Genomic DNA, 22,377 nt, shown 5'->3' on the forward strand with positions numbered 1-22,377 from the left:
AGATGGAGCATCTACAGCTCCATGGGCACCCGTTTGCCTGGCCTTTGCTCCTCCTCATCTCCTGAATGCTGTCATTTCCCCAAACATGGGGGCAGGCAGAGAGTATTGGGGCTGCTGTTGTTGAGGAGCCTATTTCTAGCCTCCCGTCTCCCTGGCAGGCTATTTTTAGCATTCTGCTTCTGTTGCCATCTGTAAAGCTTAGAATGTCAAATGTAATATTAACCGAGCAGTGTGAAAGTGGAAAGAAAATGCCAGCGAGGTATTTAATAAATGAAACTTGGAATTTACGTGGGAGGCCAAAGATGCTCTCCAAACACTGCAGGGAGGGGGAACAAACAGAACTCAACCAAGCTATCCCCTGAATATAGTTGCTTTGATGCGAGGAGACTGCTTTGCAAAGAGAAACCTGGTTTTCTAAGGGGGCACAGAAGCAGCTGGAAAAGAAATGGGATGGAGTAGTTTGTTTGCCTTCAGATCCCATTGTGATGGAGTGGTTCACATCATGGGTATAGTGGGATAAGTGCTGGTGAGCAGTGTGGTGAGCCCGGGCACTTGCATGGAAGTTGGGATTTAGAGCAGCTGACTAAGATGTTAGGCTGGTTTAAACGAGGTTTGGATGCTGCACAGCACCTGTGGCTGTTTCTCACTCTCACGGTTGGGTTTGTGGGGCTTTTTGGAATGGGTTTTGTTAATGGATCGGGCCTCTCCAGGCCTCTCCCTGGACTGGGAGCCTTCACTGTGTGCTGATGCTGTAGACGTATGTGTCACACACACGTGCCTTTGGGTTTTCATCCACATATGTTGTAGTCTAAGGCACCTCCATCCCTGCAACCAGCTTGTAGAGCTGGAGCCTGGCACGTGGCAGGGTGTTGTGGGAGAGGTGTGTGAACAGTGATGTGAAGAGGCTGATGGTCACAGTGGTGGGTGCTCTGGACAGGGCTCATTGCAGTGAGGGTGACAGGAGCCGGTGCTGGGCAGGCGGGTACCCAAGGTGTCACTGATGTCTGTGGTGCTGGGGAGAGGCTGGAGGTGCTTTGGAAACCCGCCTGTCAGCTGAAGGACACTGCAGACCTCTTGCAGGTTGGATGCATTCCTGTAGCGTTGTCTTCGGTGTGCTTTAAGTGACACCACTCCTGAGCTGTAGAGTGACGCCGTCCTTGCCAGGTTCTCCAAGGGTGGCTGGGTCCTGCAGGACAAGGAGGAGCTGGGTGCTCTGGGGACAGAGTGAACTGATGAACCTCAGACTCTGCTCACCCATCGCTGCTGACTTCTCTTACAGTCTGAGGACATGACATCCCATTGTCCCTACCCCACCTTCGGCGATGATCTAATGCATGTGTTTAAATACGCTTCTAACCTTTCTTCTGTTTCTGGTGTAGCCCTGCCTTTGCAGCAGGACTGCCTGAATACTGATTTCTCTGTTAGGGGAGGGATAGTTTGGGCTGGCCATGGCAGGAGTGGACGCGGTGTCTCCAAGGTAATCGAATCTCAGCTAACTGTGAATCGCACGTTGCTGGCAAGACAAAGTTGCCTTGTCTTTGGATGGTAAAATGGGGGTTTTGTGCATTGTGAATACGTGAGCCTTCTGCTTCCCTCAAAATAGCCCAGGTTTCCTTGGAAAGCTTTAGCCATGGGGGTTTGAGACATCCTGGTGCTGAGAGCTGACAGCCTGTTTTGTTGCGCTGGGTATAAGAGGCTTTTCACTCTCCATCTCAGCCGTCCTTGGTTCCAGTGGCTTTGACTGCTCAGCTTCACCCAAGAGTACCCCAGTGGAACGTTCATTCTCCAAAGTAGACTAAACAAAAATAGTGAATTTTAGTTTCCCTGCCTTATTTTATTTTCTTAGCCTTAGAGTTAAAACTTTCTTTGTTGGGCTGCTCAAGCGAGGCACATCCCTCGTGCAGGGAACCTGGAAGGTATTAAGATGTACAGAAATGCTGAACTGGAAGTTTGTGCAAGAGACAGATTTATGTACAGAGAGCCCACGTCGGGCAGGCTCTTGGGGGTGATTATGTACAGAGCTGAGCATGGACTCGTGAATCATAGAATCATAGAATAGTTAGGGTTGGAAAGGACCTTAAGATCATCCAGTTCTACCCTGCTGCCATGGGCAGGGACACCTCACACTAAACCATCTCACCCAAGGCCTCGTCCAGCCTGGTCTTGAACACTGCCAGGGATGGAGCATTCACAACCTCCCTGGGCAGCCCATTCCAGTGCCTCACCACCCTAACAGGAAAGAATTTCCTCCTTATATCCAGTTTAAACTTCCCCTGTTTAAGTTTTAACCCGTTACCCCTTGTCTTGTCACTGCAGTCTCTAATGAAGAGTCCCTCCCCAGCATCCCTATAGGCCCCCTTCAGATACTGGAAGGCTGCTATGAGGTCTCCACGCAGCCTCCTCTTCTCCAGGCTGAACAGCCCCAACTTTCTCAGCCTATCTTCATACGGGAGGTGCTCCAGTCCCCTGATCATCCTTGTGGCCTCCTCTGGACTTGTTCCAACAGTTCCATGTCCCTTTTATGTTGAGGACCCCAGAACTGCACACAATGCTCCAGGTGAGGTCTCACAAGAGCAGAGTAGAGGGGCAGGATCACCTCCTTCGCCCTGCTGGTCACGCTCCTTTTGATGCAGCCCAGGATACGGTTGCTTTCTGGGCTGCGAGCTCACACTGAAGCCGGCTCATGTTCATTTTCTCATCAGCCAACACCCCCAAGTCCTTCTCCTTGGGCTGCTCTGAATCTCTTCCCTGCCCAACCTGTAGCTGTGCCTGGGATTGCTCCGACCCAGGTGTAGGACCTTGCACTTGGCATGGTTAAACTCCATGAGGTTGGCATCAGCCCACCTCACAAGCGTGTCAAGGTCCCTCTGGATGGCATTCCTTCCCTCCAGGGTATCAACCGAACCACACAGCTCGGTGTCATGGGCAAACTTGCTGAGGGCGCACTCAATCCCACTCTCCATGTCAGCAGTGAAGATGTTGAACAAGACCGGTCCCAACACCGATCCCTGAGGGACCCCACTCGTTGGAGAAGCCCTGTTGCACACCCCGGCACACTGTGATGTCCCTGCTGCCTCCAGGGTTTTACCCTCGTGGCTGTGTGATGGTTATGGGCATCTCCATCCCATGCCCCATGAAGGAGTGGGATGGCTTCTCGCGCAAAAGCAGCCTGGGCCCTATTTTTCCCCTTTTCCTGCTCTGTTGGTGTAGCGGCACCATCCAAACCCACCACGTTGCTGACTAACGTGGGGCTGCACCTCCTGTTGCTGCTTTTCCCCTGTTTGCCGATGGAATGGTGCTTGAGCAGCTTCTGAAGAGCACCCCAAGGCCTGACATTGCTGAAGAGGAAATGTGAAAATCTCCCCCAGATGTGCTGCCGTGGATGGGGTCATGCAGCCCCTTCCCAAGGGATGGCATTGAGGGACAGGGCTTCTGTTCCCCTGTCTTGCATTTCATCCCTCCCAGGAGGGAATAGTCTCTGCTGGGTAACAGAGAATATGTTTGCCCTCGATGTGGGGTAAATGTGTTTACAGAGGCTTAGGAATTATTTTTCTTCCCTACTGGTGACTTTCCCTTCCCCTTTAAATCCCAGGTAAAACTCCTTTGCGGCTCACTGCCATTCCCTTTATATCCTGTGTGCTGTGAAAATCATAGATGAGGCTGGTCCTTCAGAGAGCAGGGGTAGGCTGGTCCGTGGCTGCAGAAGCTAATTACTGGGTTATTGTTTCTGACGGTGCTAATCCAAACTTCGTTTTCCTGTTAATTGTCAGTCGAGGCAGGCTGGGTTGTTTTTGTCAGCCCGGCCGTCTGCAGCGCGAGGTGTAACCGGTGCTGCCGCGGCGCTGCGCGTGACGGCCAGCCCACAGAGATGCAGTTGTGAACTGAAACGACACACTTGTGGTGCTGCAGAAATCAGATGGGCTGCTCCCGTGAAATGACCCCAGTGGGATCCCAAATAAGCGGTTTGAGGCAGTGTGGTGTTGGTGAGAGGAGGCTGGTGCTGGTGCTCAGCCTTGGAGCTTGTGTGGCCTGGAGCTCTCGGGGTGGTTGATGGAGAGGGCTGTGGGGCTTCTGGGGGAGGCACACAGCCCGATTAGGCTGAAACTCAACCATCAAGGCTCAGGCTTAAGGGTCCCTGGAAAGCTCTGTAGGCTTCATCCCTATAGGATAGTGATGGAGCTGGATGCTAAGCACACATATCCCATACTGTCCTTGTCCCCATCCCTGCTCTGACAGCAGCACCTCCACGTACATCATTGCATGGAAGTTTTCTTTCCTTTCTTTTCTCTTAATATTAGGGCTTAGGAACCCTGTGGGGCACCCTGGGGGTCTCCATTGCACACTCAGTAGTGTATGTGCATTGCCACGTGTCTGCATGGAATCTGTACATGTGTGTGTGTGTGTGTAGGGGATAGGGGTGATGTGCAGGTTAGTGACCCTGCCAGGAGCACGCACTGGTCCTCACCACAACCTTTGCTGGGGTGTTTCTCTCCTAGAGGTCTTGCTACCCCAACAGCACTGAAGAGGAGGCAGAGGAAACCTTTGTCCCCCTCTGCTCTTATCCCACTGCCTCCTGCAAGGATCCAAACACTTCTTGGCAGAGAAATGGCGAAAGAGGAACTCCAGAAGAATTTTGCTTCAAACTTCACTGGGTTGGGGCAGTTTGCGTGCAAGAAGAGTGTGTTTTGACAGCACTGGCAGTGTCTGAGCATTGTAGCTTCGGGAAGTGTTGCAAGCAAGTGAAGTAAATACGGTCTGTGGAGATGTGCAGCGGGGAGGAGGAGTAGGTGGTTTTGTTTAAAATCCTCCCATTACAGGCAGTTAACCTTTATGTTACCTAAATGAAAATTGTATAAACCTGGAATTTCCACTGATCAGGTTGCCTAGGAACAGGCGGTTGGTTTTCATAAGACAATGAACACACAGTCACTGATCGGGCTATTAGGCACCTATTATCCTGCATCCCGGCTTTGCCTGGGGTGGTTGCCTGCTTGTGCGAGTGATAGAGAGCAGCCCCGTTCCCAAGCCCTTGTCTGCAGGCTGGTGATGATCCCACTCTGCTCCCACTCTGGCCAGGCAAGGAATGGGGGGTACCTAAATGTGCGAAGAGGGTTCAAGAACTGATTGAAGAGCAAAATTAAAGGCATAAGGCTCAAACCTCTGCATTCAGGGTAAGACCCTTAACCTCAGAGCAGCAGTTCTCATTGTGCCAACCATACAGATGGGGCAGGCAGCGGCTTGGAGATTCCCTGCATCCCATGCAGGGCTGCACTGTACGCCTGCAGGGTTTACCCTTTGCTCAGAGCAAGGTGTAGAGCCATAGAAATGGGTTGGGATAACTGGTTAGTTCCAGAGCAGCTTACTGGCACAGAGGCAGTCTGCTTGAGGGGGCAACTTGGTGGTGCCGGAGCTGGAAAACATGGGAAAGTGCTTTATTTCTCCCTTTCCCTAGCCAAGGAGAGGCTGGGAACCATGACCTGATGGGGTTGCTGGCTCCTGGGTGTCCTGGTGCTGGTTGGCCTGCATTGCTGTCTCTCCCAAGGCATTGGTGGAGACTCGCAATTGCTTTGAGTGGCATTAAGCAACTTCAGAAGGCAGCAGGAGTAAGTGGAAGTGAAAGAATGCAGAGCATTTATTAATAGGGTTTACAGAAATTTTCTGCTGGGTAGAAATATCGATTCTTTATTCCTATTTTAAAAGGAGCTTTTTGTAATGATCACCGAGAGTCATTTTCTGTTATCGATTGCAATAGAGCTGTGCTGGAGACCTCCCTCCATTCATTCCACTCCCGCGAGTGCCATTGAGAAGGGAACGCAGCCCAGGTTTTCCTTTCAGGAACTTCTTAAATCGGCACTTCTGTCATCTTTCCAGTGGGGTTTGCTCTGTGTGTTTAAAGAGACAGACACGTTTGCTCTTCTAAATCCGTTTGCGCTATTCTTAAAGTTCACCTTAGAGGGGGGGAGGCGGTGTGGGGAGGCAGATGCTAAAAATAAACCTCCCACCCCCTTAAGTAGATCAGTTCTGCATTTGACATTTACATGGAATTCATTTGCATCTCATTTGTACATGTTTCTGCTCAATAGGTAGAATGTAAGAAAGCACAACCTAAAGAAGTGATGTTTCCGCCAGGGACGAGAGGAAGGGCACGTGGATTACCGTATACCATGGACGCTTTTATGCTAGGGATGGGAATGTTGGGTAAGTGCCGTGGCCACCACACGTCTCCCGCAGCCAGCGGCTCCCGTGTTGTGTCTCTCCCTGCTTCCTGAACCCTTAAGCCATAGGGGTGAGCAGATCCCTGCAGCCGTGTGGGTGCGGGTCTAGGACTTCAGTAGGGATGGAGTGGGGAGAATGATCCTGTCTGTGGTAAATGATTAACTCCCCCCCCGCTCCTGGAATATAGAAATTTGCATTTAAATGGATGTTTTAAAGAGGCTGTTTTACTCTTCCTGGCAAAAATAGAATGATGAAAGACGCAGGGTGTTCATTCTGACTAAAAATGATCTCTCCCCTTCTTTAGAGGAATTGAGTCACACATTATTCCCCTTCTTTTAAAGGTACCTCTGACAGCTCAGCATAGGTAATTGAAAATCCTGCCGGCTCCTCCATGGCCCGCAGGATGGGGAGAGCAGGGAGGAGCACACCAGTGCAGGGCACCACAGTAATTACAAGTTTGAAGGCGATGGAATGGTATTTTAGTCCAGAGTATTGTGTCCAGGAAATACCAATTAAATGGGATAAATGATATTTGTGCACAAGGTCTGCTTACTTACAGTTGGTTCTCATTTGTTTCTGCCTAGATAGTTCTTCTTTCTTTACAATGTGACAACCTCTTGATGCTCTCTGCTCAGATTTGCTAAGCCAGAACGCTGCTAATCCATTGCCAATGTACTTTTGTACAACCCCATGCATTTTCAACCTCCTGCTCTATTTGTATCACTGGACTTTCCCTTGGTTGGCACCCTCTGTTTCCATAAGGCGTGCATGAACAAGAGGGCATCTGGAGGTGTTCCCAGGCAGGAATGAGCCTTTCTCAGGCTGGTGTCCCTCATATGTAGCTTCTCTGGGATGCTTTGAGTTTTCTGTCCTGGGTTTAGATGATCCCAGAAACTCACACATAAAAACCAGCCTTGAAAGCTGGTGCTTGGTTGTCCTGAGCTCTGCCAAGCAGGTTGAGATGGGCTGGCTGAGGTGCTGGAGGATCCCAAAGCTTCTGCAGTGATCATCAGGTCAGAGGAGACTGTTCTGTGAGCATCAGGCTGTTACACTGAGACATCTGACTTCAGGCCCCGCTTGATTTGATAGGGAAAACTTCCCTGCCTTATTTGCTTTATCTCTGAATTAATAGCGCTTCTGTTCGCGTGGCTGGAGCGATCCATTTCAGGGCTGTGTAATTCAGTTACTTCCACTGATCATCTGTTTTTCTGTCCCCACACTCCACCACCACCCTGCCCCATAGTGTTTGGAAATTGCATTTTATGGTTAAAATATTTATCTTGTCCTCGTCAACCTGTGATTTGGTGGCCTGCATGTACCAGGGTGCTGGAGCATAGGCACTTCATTGCTCTTGTTTCTCTGCCTTTAACCCACTCGCGGTGCCTGAGGTTTGGGGTAGTGAAGGTGGTGGAGGAGAGAGCCCAGGTCACCCTGGGCAGGTCGAACGACCCAGGGCAGGATCCCTCCCCCTTCTCCCTCCAGCCCGGCAAGGAGTGAATGGAGCCAGAGTCCACCCCAGTGACCTGAAGGGAAAATTCAGTCCTTGGTGCAGTGTGATTCCCACCGGGATGGCGCACTGGAAAAAGATCATTTCAAGCCATAACAAGCAAGGGAAGAAGCCCTCAGCGAGCAGATCTGCATCTGCACAGAGCCAGCAATTTGGGTGCCCCTTGGCAAGTCCCCGTCCCACTGCAGTGGGGTGGGTCAGGTCACCCCAACCAGCCCTGCTCCGGCCGCTCTCACAGCACACTGGTTAGATTGCAAATGAGAGTGACTTGCTCAGAATTAATGATTGATTCGTGTTGAAGGCCAGATGCTTCATTATCTGCTCAAGCTGTTTTTTTCATCTTCCAAGTTCCTGCTTTGCTACAGTGGCACCGTGTTAAATAATTAAGTGCTGCACAAGGAAATCACAACACACAAAAGCGAAGCTGTCTGGATGGCCATTATAAAGCCCCGTTTTCAAAGGCTGCCTCCAGGTGTTGGGAAGGGGGATGAGGGACAGCGATTGCTCCTTCCCAAGCCCTGAAGCTGCTCGAGGTAGGGCCCCATTCCACAGGGAGAAGGGGGGTAATTAACCCATCAAATAATGAGATGCACGAAGTAATGTCCCACCGGAGGCAGCGTCTGTAGTAGCCAAGGATCCCGGGAGGCTGGTGCCAGCCCTGCCCCATTCCTCCTTTGCTGGACTGAAACGGAGCGAGTGGGGCTGCTCGTGGAGGATTTATATACCTGTTTCCAGAAGCCCTTGTTCAAGGTCACCTTCCCCAGATGCTGCTCATGGGCAGAGGAGGGGATGGCAGGAATGAACGCACAAGACAGCCCGAAGGAAAGAGCGGGGAGCGGCTCCCTCCGAAGCTATTAAGGAAGTTGGTCTTTTTCATTAATCACAGCCTCCCCGAGGAGCCTGCAGCAGCCGGGGTCTAAAGGTGCGTAGGCAGCCGCTTCTGTGATGATTTGGTTGATTGGAACAAAATTAAAGTGTTCTTCTAAAGGATTTTCTGACTCGGAGAGCGTGGGCAGGCTCAGCCTTTTGCCAGGGCTGCTCCTGGGCTGTCTCGGGCTCTGTCTGCTGAGGGGACACGCACAGGCTCAGGGGAGACCAGGGACGTCCATTAGCCACTCTGCATAAAGAACAGGCTGGCGTGGGTTCAGTTCCAGGACCTCTGTCTCCCTGGCAGCCCACCCGGCCTGAAGAGCTGCTCCCCAGCGCCAGGGATGCTGGTGAAGAGGCCCCGTATCCCCCCTCACAGGCGAGACACGCACCTGCGGCTGAGCGGCGGATGTTCGGTGGTCCAGAAGCTTGCCATGTGCCCAGAAGCCTCACCTCTGTCACCCAAGGGCATGCAGGTGTCACTGCATTGCACCATGGCTTTTTGCCCCTCCATTCAGGACTGAAAACTTGGAAAAAGAAAAGAAGGCAACTGAGGAGCAGTGTTGATAGGAGTTGTCTCTGTCTCCCCTCCCATCTGAAGCAGCTCCCTGTGGGATGTCACAGTTGCTGTTATGGGGTTCAGCTCTGGAGGCAGCTGAAGCACTGCTCAGTCTGAGCTGGGGCCCCACAGGACTCACTTCTTCTGGCGATGGGCGTCTTGGACCCACTGGTGTTTAATATTAAAGTTGGGCTCTTTTTAACTTGCAAACCCCTCCAGGGACAGGAGCACTCGGCACATAAAGCTTGCACTCCCGGACAGCCAAAACAGCGTCTGTATGAACACCAGATTTCAGGTCTCCACCAGGCTCCTATCCCTGCTCAAGGCAGAGCAGGCTCTGTGTTACTGCACACAGTCTAGGTAGGCTGAACTCATGCATAAAAGAAGCTTGTGCCCTTCAAAGAAAGTCATTCCTTTTTTCCATCAGGCGGTGTTTAATAGAGTAGCAGCTGCCCCTGAGGCAGGATTTGGGATGGGGAGCCCTTCATTAGCACTGGATTCCTGGGGGCTGGCACAGCTGAGTGACCCCCCCAAGCTCCCACAGCAGCACCCACAAACACAGCCTCAGCCTTGCTCTTTAATTCCCATGGAGCAGGAGATAGATTGGCTTTGGAGAGGGTGGGATAACGGGGAGTCAGGAGTCCAGCTCGGGTCTCCTGTCTTCCCAGGATCCTTGTCCACCAAGAGCGTGATGGGCTGAAGGTCACCCAGCCTGCAGGGCGGGTGCATTGGACCTGCTGCCGCTGGGGTCGGAGCTGGGTGGAAGTGATGCTGGGAAAGCAGGGTTGGCTGTTGGTTGGAGTTCAGGAGGGTCTCACTTCGGAGGAGGTAATCCAGGCAAAACTTGGGGGTTTGGTGTAGCAATAAGGGATGATTACAGACTGATCATTCCCCAGCACTACTGAAGCAACTAAACTGCTCGGTGCCCAGTGCAGGATGAGAGAATGGCATCTAATGGGAGTGGTGGGTAGGTCAGCATGGCCATAATTTGGCTTGATGAAGCATCCACATGGGCATGGTGTTAATGCGCTATTGATATTCAGCCAGGCAATTTCCCCTGCGCGGCTCAGGCTTTGACTCGTTAGAGCAGAGTTGGGCACTGCAGCAGCAAATGAAGAGGAAAATTGAAGTAATGTTGTATTATAAATTTATGATTTCATCTGCCCGACCTCGAGCGCGCGGAGCGCTGGCGATGCAGGCGAGAGCCCCCAGGCAGCGCTGCCACCAGCATCCCGGCAGGGATGCATCCTGCACCCCACCGCCAGCTCCTGAAGTTGGCTGGATCACACCAAAACTGCGTGGTTGCCACTTGGAGAGGACGGAGGTGGTTTTGCTGGTGGGGCTCGCAGCGCTGTTAATGGCGCTGCGTACTGAGCAGACAATCCATTTATCAATATTGTTGTTTTTTAAAGAAAGAGGAGAAAAGATCTGTAAAGCTTAACTCCGAAAGAGCTGATTTAATGACAGAGGTGATTAATTTCTAAGGGAATCCAGCTGTTGAGCTGTGAAATAAATAAGCAGGGGCTAAGCAGTGTGTACACAGCGCTGAAAGCCACTGCGTGCTGTCCGGGATGGTGGGGCTGCTTTCCCCTGGCACTGCTTAATCCCGTAATCAAAATTCATCCAAGCGTTTTTATCTTCCGGTTTTAGGTTATGATTAATAGGACGTTGTATGTATGGATAAATCTCATCAGGAGCGGAGGGACTCGCAGCGGCAGAAGAATAGCTGTGTGATGTACGAGTGGATTAAAGAAGAAATAAAAGCAGAGATAGGAGACCCCCCAGAAGAGCCGCTCGGCTGCTAAACGTGTGCCTGGGCTCCAGTGGTTTGGGTTGGAAGGGACCTTAAAGCTCATCCAGTTCCCCACCACAGGCAGGGACACCTTCCACTAGAGCAGGTTGCTCCAAGCCCCGTCCAACCTGGCCCTGGTGCAGTAACTCGAGCATCTTTATTAACCAATATTCTCACAATAAAGCTCAAAAGCTGTCCGAGGTTGGATGTGTTTTCTCGCCTATCTCAGAAGCACTTCTCATGGCTGGGTTTTTACTTTCCTGAAAAATTAAAAGCTCTTTGACTCCCTTGGCTCATTGCTGTGGCTGCCTCCAACTCTTGATGTGTTAACTGTTGTCCTTCACACTCCCGGGATAAAGAATTACTACTACCTTAATCTCCAACTGTCAATAGCTCTGAAGCAAAGTACATTCATTGTAAGCTCTCCAAATGTCAGAGCAAACCTGTGTTATGTGTTTAGCCTTAGCATTTGGCATTTACTCTTCCAGCTAACAAGTATGCACAGTCCTTGGACTTGAGATACCAAAGTGCATGTTAATTACCTGAGTGACAGGTCTCGTGCACAGAGCCCAGCAGTTAGCGAGCAGGGAGGGCAGCCAGCTCCAGGGGTTTCTGTTCAAGATAATACCCAAACCTTTGGCAGCTTGGCACGAGCAGAATAAATCTGGGGGTTTGATAACGTTCCGTAGCATCGCCTCACCCATCCTCCATGTCATCTTGCCTTGTGTTTAACAACAAAAAACCTTCATTAATCCTCAAACTTCTCTTTCTCTCTTTTTGTGCATTTGATCAAGGTTACCCAAATTTTGTTGCAACGTATGGCCGAGGATATCCCGGATTTGCCCCCAGCTACAGCTATCAGTTCCCAGGTATGTACATTTCATTTCCAGATTGACTTTGTTCCCCTCTTTCCTTCCTTTTCTTCTTTTTCTCCTGTCTTTTTAACTCCATAGCTGCAAGCTGAGACAGGCAAGTCTGCAGGGAGCATCTCACACACCAGCAGATCTTCTTGCTATTTTAAAATAGACATCTATATATACAGCCTTTAAATCCATTTTTTGCTAACGTGTAAATTGGTACTGGTTATTTGAAAACAAACTTCTTAAAACATACAGAAACAGAGATAATTTAAGAGCTATTACCCTCCCTTTGATGGGTTTTTACTTTCATGTATATTATAGAGATACACGCACAAACTCTCACACACATTCCCATTCTGTCCTCTGGTAAGTGTGTATTTATTACAAATGCAGTCTTGGAGTGTAAAGTCCAACCTTCCTGTGTTCTTTATCAATACCTCTGGTGTCCTTCGCAGTTTCTAGCTGTGTGCTGATGGTTCAGTTTGGCTCTGGTTTGGTTTGCCCCTTTCCTTGATATGGCTGCCAGCAGCCGCAGCAGTGGGACCGAACTGGGGCTGAACACCCTCATGGGAAGGTCCTTTAGGGTGGGTGAGGATGTGGAGGGATGCTGGGCTCTACCCATGGCCCACTGGGGCCAAGATGCAGCCTCATGTTTTGCTTTGGGTCATTAGGATAAAACACTGTGTTGGAAGCATGCGTGTTATTTACATCCATCGGACAAACAGTGTCTGTGGGACGGTAGTGTCTGGGTTTTGCAGGACTGATAACACCAGAGGAGGCAGTGCTGTTAGGATTGGTTCTTATTGCCATTTCCGTTCACAAATGCTCTACTTAAAGCTCATCTGCCTGTTTCCCACCCCTGCTACACCCTCCCAGTCGGAGCCAGCTTCAAGACAAGAGGATGGCAGAGGTCCAGGCTGGCAGGGTGCAGCGTTAGTTGAATTAAAGAGGAGGTTTCAGAAGGCATTCACATGTTGTCTCACACTTTCCTCCTCCTTTCCTTGTAGCAGCTGATTCGTATGAAGACAGCTGAATTAGAGGCACCTTTGATAAGTTAAATGATGAAAATCGGCAGCTTTTAGACGACTTTAATTATAAACATGTCTAAAACGAGCGTGTCTGCTGGCTGACAGCAGAGGCACCGTTTGACTCTAGCCCTCGTGTTGATAAGGGCCTTGTTTTTCAAATCAGGCTTTCCAGTTATTTGCTGGTTGTTTTTAGTCTCTTGCAGAGATTGGATAGGCAGGAGAAAACCCAAGTGGATTGTCAGCACTGAAAAGGAGGTGCACCCACCTGCAGGCACCAGTTGTGCCTTCAGGAGCAGGGCAGCCAAGGGGAGATGCTCAGAGTCCTCTGTTGCCTTGCTTGGATTTCCCTGCCCTGTTGCTCTGCCCATGTTGATTTGCTCCACTCCCACTCAGATTCTTTGTTCCTTAACAGCAGTCAGAACCAGTCATAGGATGGTTAGGTGGTTTGTCCCAGGTGGTGTGGAACTCTGGTCTCTAGAGCCGCTGTCAGAGCAGTGCAGTGCACAGGAGCCTGGCTAGAGGCATAGTGTGAAGGGTTTGATGCCCATCAGCAGGATGGGGTGAGCTCACTGGAGCCAGGTGTTGGGAGGGAGGAATGCTGGCAGCAGAGAGCCCTGTGCCATGGGAGCATAGCTCAGGGTGCCCAGGGAGCAAGTCAGGAGCTGAGGATGGGGATGTGCCAGCACTTGCTGCTCACGCCTGCAGTGGGAATGGCAGTGGAAGTGCCACTCGCATGGTTGTGTCGTGCTGTGTCCTAGCTGTCTGTGGGGCTCTGCCACTCCCCTTTCACCCTTCTCTGCTGGAGGGAGCCATGTCCTGTGGCATCCAGCACCTACTCGTCCCCCAGACACCCATGGGAAGGAATGGAGTTGGCATCCTGACTGACCAGCCATGGGGAAAGGCACTTAGTGCTATGGGATGAATAGCTTGAGCGTGCTTCCAGCACGTAGTCATCCACCTCAGAACAGCCTGAACGCCCCAACCCTTCCCTTACAGTGTTCTGGCACTTGCAGAACTGCCCGTGGCACCCACAGCACGACTGTGGCTCAGGGTGTGAGATAGGAGCATGTGTGAACCTGAGAGAAATCTGTGGTTTCAATGAGCCGTCCACCGAGATGCCCCGTGTCTGATAGGAGAAGAGAAATCCTTGGCTCTTCCTGCAGGAGCAGCCCAGGCAGCCCTGCCTGCCTCCCAGCTCCACGGTGCCTGACCAGCAGTGGGGTTGCGACTGCACTGATGTGTATGATAAGTGTAGATATAAAAGTAATACCATCTAGGTACAGAGCTGTGTTCTGAGGCTCCTTACGGAGACCTGGCCGTGCTTTCTGCTGCAGTGCAGTTGTGTTGTGAGCCCTGTAGTACACCAGCCTGGGCTGGCACCGGGGCTGGCCTGGCGGGGGTTCATTGTCCCTGGGGGGTGTCATCACAGGGCTGTGCTGGGGGCAGTCACCAGCCCGCAGGCTCCTCGCCTGCCGCTGGGTGTTACTCCAGGTCCTCCTCGCTTTGTGCTGCCCGTTTACTTCATTGATAAAAGTCCCAACTGGAATGCCCATCTGAATTGAGCTGTCCTGCTGGTGCTCACCACTGTCCCAGTGCAGCGAGGCTACAGATGTCATGATCCATCTATTTGCATTTCAATTTCCATGCTGGAGCTGCTGGCAGGTCCCCTGGATGGGTCCAGTCCCGCATCCTCCTCTGCTCCCTGTCTGCACGGGTGAGACGCACACGATCGCTTTGGTGACTGCTGTGTCTCCTCCCATCATGCTATTTTTCCTCTATAACTCGGTCCAAAGCCTTTTCTTTTCTTTCTTTGTTTTTTTTATTGCAATCACTCCCTTTCTGTGTCTTTTTTTTTTTTTTTTAATTTCTGGGACTTATCTTTTCAGTTTAATCTATTAATTTCTGTTCTTATTTCACTTTGCAGACTATTTGCCGATTTCACAAGACATAATTTTTATCAACTAGTTCTTAAAGATGCATAACAAATTAATCGGGGTTTACTACAGTGCTAATGAGAGCGAGACAAAGCCTGGGTGGTCCATGTTTAATATCAATGTCCACTGAAAAATTGCTGCTCTTACTGGCTGGTTTGAATGACTGGACTCTTAAATTCTCTTTTTTAAAGGCTCCATATCCTCACTGCTTTGAGTTTGCTTTTTATTTCCTTTTGGGGTTTATTGGGGTTTTTTTCCTCTGCTTTGTGATGAGTTTATAATGCCCACTTGGAATGTAACTCACAAGGATGGGGATCAGGGGCGTTATGAAGGCATGACTTCTCACAAACTTCTTAGAAGTGATTTTATCATGGAAGCAAAACAGGATGATGGGGGTCTCACAAACAGCCCCAAAGAGGGACACTGGCTCCTGTTAACACAGAGACATTGAGCAGTAGCACAAATCATCACCAGTGTGTCCTGTCACTAGGATCGTGAGCAACACAGGGTTTAATTGCTCAAAATGAGTGTCCTGCGCCTGCAGGTGTGACCCTGTGACTGGTGGCTGTGGGTGCAGCAGACCCACATGTGGTTTCTCCTCTTCCATTCCCTTTGGTTGCTGGCTCTTTCTAGAGCTCTCATAATCATCATAGAATCATGGAATGGTTTGTGTTGGAAAGGACCTTAAAGCTCATCCAGTTCCAACCCCTGCCACGGGCAGGGACACCTTCCAATAGAGGAGGTTGCTAAAAGCCATCAGAACCGGGGCCTGGGGAGCTGCTGCCCTGTCCAATGCCTTGTCACCAGTGATGCTCTCCCATTCTCTGTGTGATTGATTCTGATTCCAGCCTTTGCTTGCAAACCATGGGATGAGCTCTCCCCTGCCAGCTTCAGCTGTATCGCACCTCTTCATCTCCACCCAAATCTCAGAGGAGCCGCAAGCCCATGTGGCCATGGCTCCATCCATTGGCTTCATTAACAAGACCAGGTTCTGATGTTTGGGTAGCAAACACACATCTTATTTAAATGCTGGTTTTCTTGAAGTGTTTCTACCCATCTCATAAGTTTGTGAGAAGTAAATTGCATGCTTACAGTAGAACTGTAATGCATTTTAATGTTTGTTAATCCACTTGTTCAAAATGTCAGTGTCAAAGGCTCTACAATACACGGCTGTGCTGTTCATTTCATTAAAGATGCTTGATGTAATAATTGGGTAGTTTTCTTTTGACTTTCCTGCAGGCAATAGCATTTTTTTCTTTAATCTGTATGGCTTCTTATTATTTTGTTTGGGTTTTTTTTTGCTATGAATTGCTTTGCTTTTGTGAACTTGTCCTGGTGTGCATGATTTGCAAACATTTCTGCTGTTGTGAATTTTCTCATTTTTTGTAAATAGTCCATCTGTGCTTTTCTTTTTTTTTGTTTTTTTTCTTTTTTTTTTGGTTGGTTTTTTTTTATGCCTTTTCTCCTGTAAGTACCTGAGGTAGAAAACGATAATAAATTGTTTACAACGGCTGTGCTGTGTTGCTGCTCTCTTAGCTTGCAGGTTTCATATGTTGGTTTGGACGCACCAAATAACCAGTACCAATGACAGTTGAATAAAAGACTAAAACAACCATCACTCACAGTGTGTGACCCGGTGTTTGAAGAACCTGCAGACGAACAGTTACGTACGAGGTGTGTTTACAGCAAAAACTAAACCCAGTGCTCTTGTAATTGGGGGAGAGGAGTGATGCTGGGTCACAGTTAAAGTGCTGCACCACTGCGGTCAGCGCAGACCCTGCCAGCGCCCGAGGTGGCTTTAAGCATCAAACCCATAAGCCAATTAGAAACCCCTGTGGCCAGCTCTGCAGTACTAAAGGGCAGGAATCTGTTCCTGCTGTTTGGAAATTGAAAGGAAAATCGGGTGACTCCTGTCGCTGTGAGGGGCCCTGGCTGCAGTGGCAGCCAGGGGTTCTCAGTTATCCCGTCTTGCATCGTTACCTGGATGTTCAGGGATTCTCAAAGCTATTTAGAAGCCTTCAGCTCAGGAATTTAATATTAGGGGTGTTTTAATTAAAGGTTTGTTTGCTTGTCTGTTTGTTAAAGCTGATTAAAACCTTTTTGTGTGGGGAGAGGTGGGAAAAACCAGGTATTTCCACAAACTTCTCAGAGCTCGGGGAAATACACTTGATTATTAATGCTGGTCTTCCATAGTGTGCAGAGCCCAGCCTTGGGTCACGCTCCTGCAGTGCCTGGTGCTGTGAAAACCACACAAGACCAGTTTGAAGTCTAAATTGATGGTTTTTGTTATTATAAGAGTGTTTAAGACCATCTTTCTGTTAAACTGTAGAGGTTGATTTGGTTGGTTTCCTGATGGCAGTCACAAACTGTTGACTTGTCAGCCATAGGGGCTGGCAGGAGGTGTTCTTGTGTGGAAGTTATTTGTGATGCTTGCCTGGTAGGTCTAATCATTATTTTCTGAGTGAGGAAAAGGAGCTGGTACCAAAGAAAAGGGTAATTAATACAGTAATGACATGCTTAAGGCTTCTTTTTCATGGTGACTGAGAAGAGGGGAGGTAAGGAAGTTCCTGTATCTGTTATGCAGGGCACCCAGCAGTATGAGACCAGGCTCCCGCAGGTCTCACTCTTGGTTAGTAACCTGTTACAGGGAGTGCAGGGGGGAATGGGAGGAGCAGTTTGTAGCATCAGCATACTGCAGAGCTTACCATCCCCTGTGTCAGGTTGTGGTGGCACAGAGCAATGGCCACACTGAGGAGGTGCAGCTTTGCCTTGCTGAGTGTGGCCTGGCAGGGTCCAGGAGTTGGACCCCTTGGAAGGAGCATAAACCAGAGCCCACACAGCACTTAGCTGTGAGTCACCAGCCAAGGTCTGGCTCCCAGTGTGATGCACATGGTGCCTCAATGACCCAGAGCCACATTCCCATGTGCAGAAGCACCCAGCTAGCCACTGTGGTGATGTAAAGCGACCTTAAAGTGGAGATGCTGCCCACACGTGGCTCCTTTGCCAGTAGGGAGTAATGAAGTCAGTATTAATAAGAGTCAGCTCTGTAAAGCACTCATTTAAAGCGCCGTTACACAAGTCTAAGATTGTATAACATTTAGTAATGGGAGCAGAGTTTGTCTGGTCATGATACCTTAATGGTCAAACTTAACATTAAGAATGAAGGAGAAATTGCTGGCAGCTGCAAAATAGGAGGGAGAGATATAAAAGATACTTTAAATTGTCTGTTCCGTTGGTTAAGCCTTGTAACAGTAAGAGATGTGCAGCAAAGCTGGGAATGTTTCTCACTCCTTTGTCTAATCATTAACTGCTTAAAATCTGCTCTGCCCATCCCTGTGCTGCATGCTTTAGTTTTTTTCCCCTTAAAATGTTACTGCATCTGCATGGCATAAAAGTGCATTGACAAAGTGCATTTGAGTCTGCTGGAACCACCTTAATAACTACTCTTCAACCTCTCCGTTTCAGCCTCCATCAGTGGGAACAAAGCCCATAGACTGGACCTGATTTAAAATTAGGATTGGGGGGGGCGGTTTGCTGCCAGGGGGCAGGCTGAAGAGGGACCATTCACTTTGCAGGTGCATCCCTGGAGTGAGGAGCAGCTGGAACTGCAGACAGCAAGCTGAGAAATTAATATAGCAAACCCATCAGTTTCCAGCCAGAAGGTGCTGCTTCAAGTTCTGCCTAGGTGACAGAAGCTTTTGTTTTGACACAGGAAAAAGTGGTACCTGGAGGGGTTCCCTGAGGCCAGGCAGAGTTTATGAGCTTTGCCTTTTGGGCATCTTTTTTTCTGGGAAGAGCTGCATTTTTGTGATGTAAAGAATTGCACAAAATTCCTTTTTCATTACCCATTTTCCCCACCCTTTAAAATGGTCGCTGGATGTTGAATTGAAGGTGAGGGATGAGCTGTTGATCCGAGTCAGTGGTCCAGCCTCCACCCATTCCCATGGCAGCAGAGTGTGGCCAGTAGTAAAGCTGCCTGTCCCCCTTTCCTGCCCTCTCTGCATGAGCAAGGCTGCTCTTGAGGCTAAGGACCAAAGCTGCCCAGATCCTTCATTAGGTTTTCTCTAATGATACCTTGGGTGACTGCTTGAGCAATAAGAACATCTTGAACATTGAACTTCAGTGCTGATTGTCCTGTTCTTAACTGCTCACTGATCCATGCGTGGAGTTTGGGACAGGCTTTAAAACTTCAGGGTCATTGCCCTGAAAATGAGTGATCGTAAAGGGACAGGGAGGAGAGAAGAGGAATAAAAACCCCCAAACCTGCCCTTCTCTCAGGAGCTCTTTGCATTTTGGGGTGATGCTGCAGCACCAGAACTCCTGAGTGATGATTCCTGCTGTGAACAGGCCACAGCTGCAGCAACTGGGAAGTGCAGTGAGACTGGTTAGTCACAAGAATAAGGAGGCATAATGCAAACACACACGTATGGAAGAAAGCAAGCATGGATAAACCCTATAGAAAGAAGAACATGATCTGGTAACGCTAGTTCTGCTGTACAGGATTCCACGTGTCTGAGCTAGCCAGAAGCACAGTGGCTAGCTGCTTTTACACCTTATGTCTTGGTAGATACAGCTTTTAACTGTAAAGCTGGGGGTTGCAGAGAACTGAAGGAGATTCCTCTCCTTAAAGCACAGAAACATTGAAATGTGAGTGGTTTTCAAGCACACTTGGTAGCATTTCAAGCTGATAATTGAGCTTCCAAGTCCTCCTTTGCCCAGAGGCAGTAATACATACTCGCTGCAGTGATGCCCTGAAGGTTTCTGGCCTCAGCATCACAATCCTCTCCCCTGACCTTTTTCATGACGTGGATTAGGAAATCCCCAGGGACAGTTCCTCCAGCGAGGCAGTGGGAAGCTCCCTGTCTGCCAGCAGTGGCTGTTGCTGCAGCATCCCTCTGACAGGAGCATTCACTTGTGCCTTCGACTCACATAGGTTGTGAAGAGTTTCTCTACCTCTGATAAGCTTGTCCTCTGATTAATTCTCTTTTGCATACTTGCCTCTTGTCTGCATTGAATTTTTCCACCTTCAGCCTCTGGACATTAGTTCTTCCTATGCCTTTGCTCATCATCAAAGATCTGTCTTTTAATAATACTTACCCAGTTTAGGGCATTCATAAAAATTTAACTGAGCAGTTTAACCAAATAGCTCATTTTCTGTACCATCGAAGCAGCCGAAATGAAGCTTGGAGCAAATCAGTGCCACTTTGCTGAACTTTGTATGTGTTCCTTCACGCGGTTCCATCTAACCTGCCCTTGTTCATTCAGCAGCAGGTGACTGAGGCGCAGAGCTGCTGTGCTGCCTGGCAGCCCGGGTGCAGTGAGTTCACAGGTATTCCTCCCCTGCAGCCGTCCTCTCATTTATCCTTACCTGGTTTATTAAAAATCAATAGCAAATGTTTGGCTTTGGGCTTTCAAATGAGAAATGCTTTCATCGGCGCGCTCAACTCGGTATTAAACAGAACTGCTTTCAGGAGGCGACTTGGTGCAGCTTCTCTTTCACCCACATCGGCTGCATTCTCTTCAAGCTTGTAATTCTCTGTGTTTCACCAGTGACTAAATTAGGGAGAATCCAGATTACATATTGAGTTTGACTGGTGGGAGGCATCGTTGTCATAGGACGCATCACAGAAGTCTGGCAGATGCCTTGAAGCTGCTCTAGGATGGGAGCAGTTTCTGAGTAAATAAACTCCATCAGCTCCCAGCTTTGGCTTTTTGGTTTGCGGTTGTTTGAATAAATAGTTTTCTTAGAATAAACTGTTTGCTTTTGAGAAGTTTCCCAGTTTTCTGCACGGTGAAATAACCTCAAAAGGGTTCTTGCACTTGAAACAACACAGAATGATAATTTGGAGACAAACAAGGCTTTGTCTCACTGATGCATAAAGTAATTACTGCATCATTCTCGTTTTAAAACCCGTGGCCTGAGAGTGGTAACAGCTGAAAAATGGGTCATTTGCTGTGCATAAAGTGGAAGTGCCCGAGTGGAAATGGACTCTATTTGGGGTTTATTGTTTGGTTGGAATTCCAAAGCAGAAGTATTTGTTCATAATAACATCCATCTGCAAACATGCATCCGGTGTGGAGCGCGTTCCAGTGGCTGACGTGGGGAATTCTAGGGAGCCTTGCCACGCGCGGTACATTTTAAGCAGGAGGTGATTGTGCCTTGGCTAGCTGCAGTGAGCTGCTTAATGAGGCTGCCATTATGCGTGATGGGCTGTAGCTGAAGCTCGCTAATTTTCTGACCTGGTGAAATAGATTTTAATAAGCTTGATGTAACACAGCGTATAAAGACAAAGGGAAACACTTAATGGGGCTGTCACAAGCAGGGACTCTGGGTGGGCTTGGAGGTGCTAAAAGTGTTAATAGAATTGATCAAATGCTCAGGAAAGCAATTCTCATTGCCACGGAGGTCTGCCCTGCGCCTCGCCTCGTCCCTTCTGCTTGCTGTCGTGTGGATGCCGCTATCCCGCTGCTTTAAAGGCAAACCAGGTGGGAAACACGAGACATTCCAAGCAGGGCTTGGAACTGCCTCCGCGTTCGATTCCTACAGCAAGAGCTGTGGGAGAGCTTAGGGAGAGTCTTCAATCGAATCCCAAAGAGTTAATTGCTACTAAACTGTGATAATGAATTGCGAATGATTTGGTAGAATCCCGATCTTTCATCAATTCTCGCTAAACCTTGATTTCTCTGGGTATATTCTTCTCTAAACATTGAGCGTTTCATCTAAAGCTTCAAATGGGAGCAGGGTTTTTTTCTTTCTCATTCTTGTTTCCTTATAGAAAGTTGGGGGGGAGTCTGAGACAAGGGAGGCCTGAAAGATGAAGGGTTTGAACATAAAGGGATTGTTTTGGGACGGAGCTTTCCCTCTTGCGTGCTCACCATTAAAGGCTACATTCTGTCCGGTAAATTGGACCCACGCCTGCCTGCCTCCCAAAGAAAAGCCACCAGGCTCTTCTGCTTCAGGGGTTTGAGTCTCGGATACTTTTGAAACAAAGCCCAAAGATCCTACAAAGAGGATAACGCTGCCTAATGGAAAGAATAATGCAAGCGAGAGCCCATTTGAAATGACAGCTGTGAGCCTCGCAAAGCTTTTCGGTGCTGATCAAAGCCGCTGGTAACCGTGTTTGAAAAGAGGGGATCCGTTTCCCCCTCTCCTTTTCCCACTCAACCTGCAGGTGATTTTATATTCCTTTGCCCCTGGGAGATCCAGTGAACCTCCTAAGTGATGGGTGTTCGGATCAGCCCACTGGGGAGCACCAGTGGGGCCAAGTGGTTTGGGACGGGTACAGCCTCAGAGCTCCATCCCGTGTGCATAGGGCCCCCCAAAACCCCCACAGGGAGGATACTGCAAGCACTCCATGAACATAGAGAGAGGATCCTGCTTGTGGGGCACAGTTTTATGGGGCCCTTTCTGTTATTCTCCATGCGTGTCCCATCATTGGGGTTGTTTTCTGAAGTCTGGTGGTGACTGGAGTATCTCAGCTGCTGGTTTTATTCTTGGTTTAAATCCCTGTGCTTATTGCTGGGGTATGAACAGATGCCCTTGTGTGCCCCAAGTGCTTTAGCCATTACAAGCAAAGTCTTTGCATGATGTTTTTTGACCTAAGAGCTAATTTT

General features: G+C 49.2%; 1 protein-coding gene across 32 annotated transcripts in view; it reads left to right on the top strand.

Moving 5' to 3' along the window:
* The window catches only part of MSI2 (musashi RNA binding protein 2), a 215,424-nt gene that overhangs the window by 164,664 nt on the left and 28,383 nt on the right, over positions 1-22,377 (top strand). For 31 of the 32 annotated variants that reach the window (XR_009964219.1, XR_009964221.1, XR_009964224.1 and 28 more), the window contains 2 exons: positions 6,084-6,198; positions 11,736-11,810. Coding sequence is in view for 25 of the 32 variants with exons in the window: in XM_062615692.1 (XP_062471676.1) it covers positions 6,084-6,198; positions 11,736-11,810 (190 nt within the window). In the remaining 7 variants the exon portion in view is untranslated. Of the gene's footprint in view, positions 1-6,083; positions 6,199-11,735; positions 11,811-14,753; positions 15,973-22,377 lie in introns of those variants that run through there. The other variant, XM_062615715.1, reaches the window with a different exon arrangement.

The sequence above is a fragment of the Pezoporus occidentalis genome, unplaced genomic scaffold (genome assembly GCF_034315485.1).
Source record: "Pezoporus occidentalis ecotype Australia unplaced genomic scaffold, CSIRO_AGI_Poc_V1 ctg183, whole genome shotgun sequence".
Taxonomy (NCBI): domain Eukaryota; kingdom Metazoa; phylum Chordata; class Aves; order Psittaciformes; family Psittacidae; genus Pezoporus; species Pezoporus occidentalis.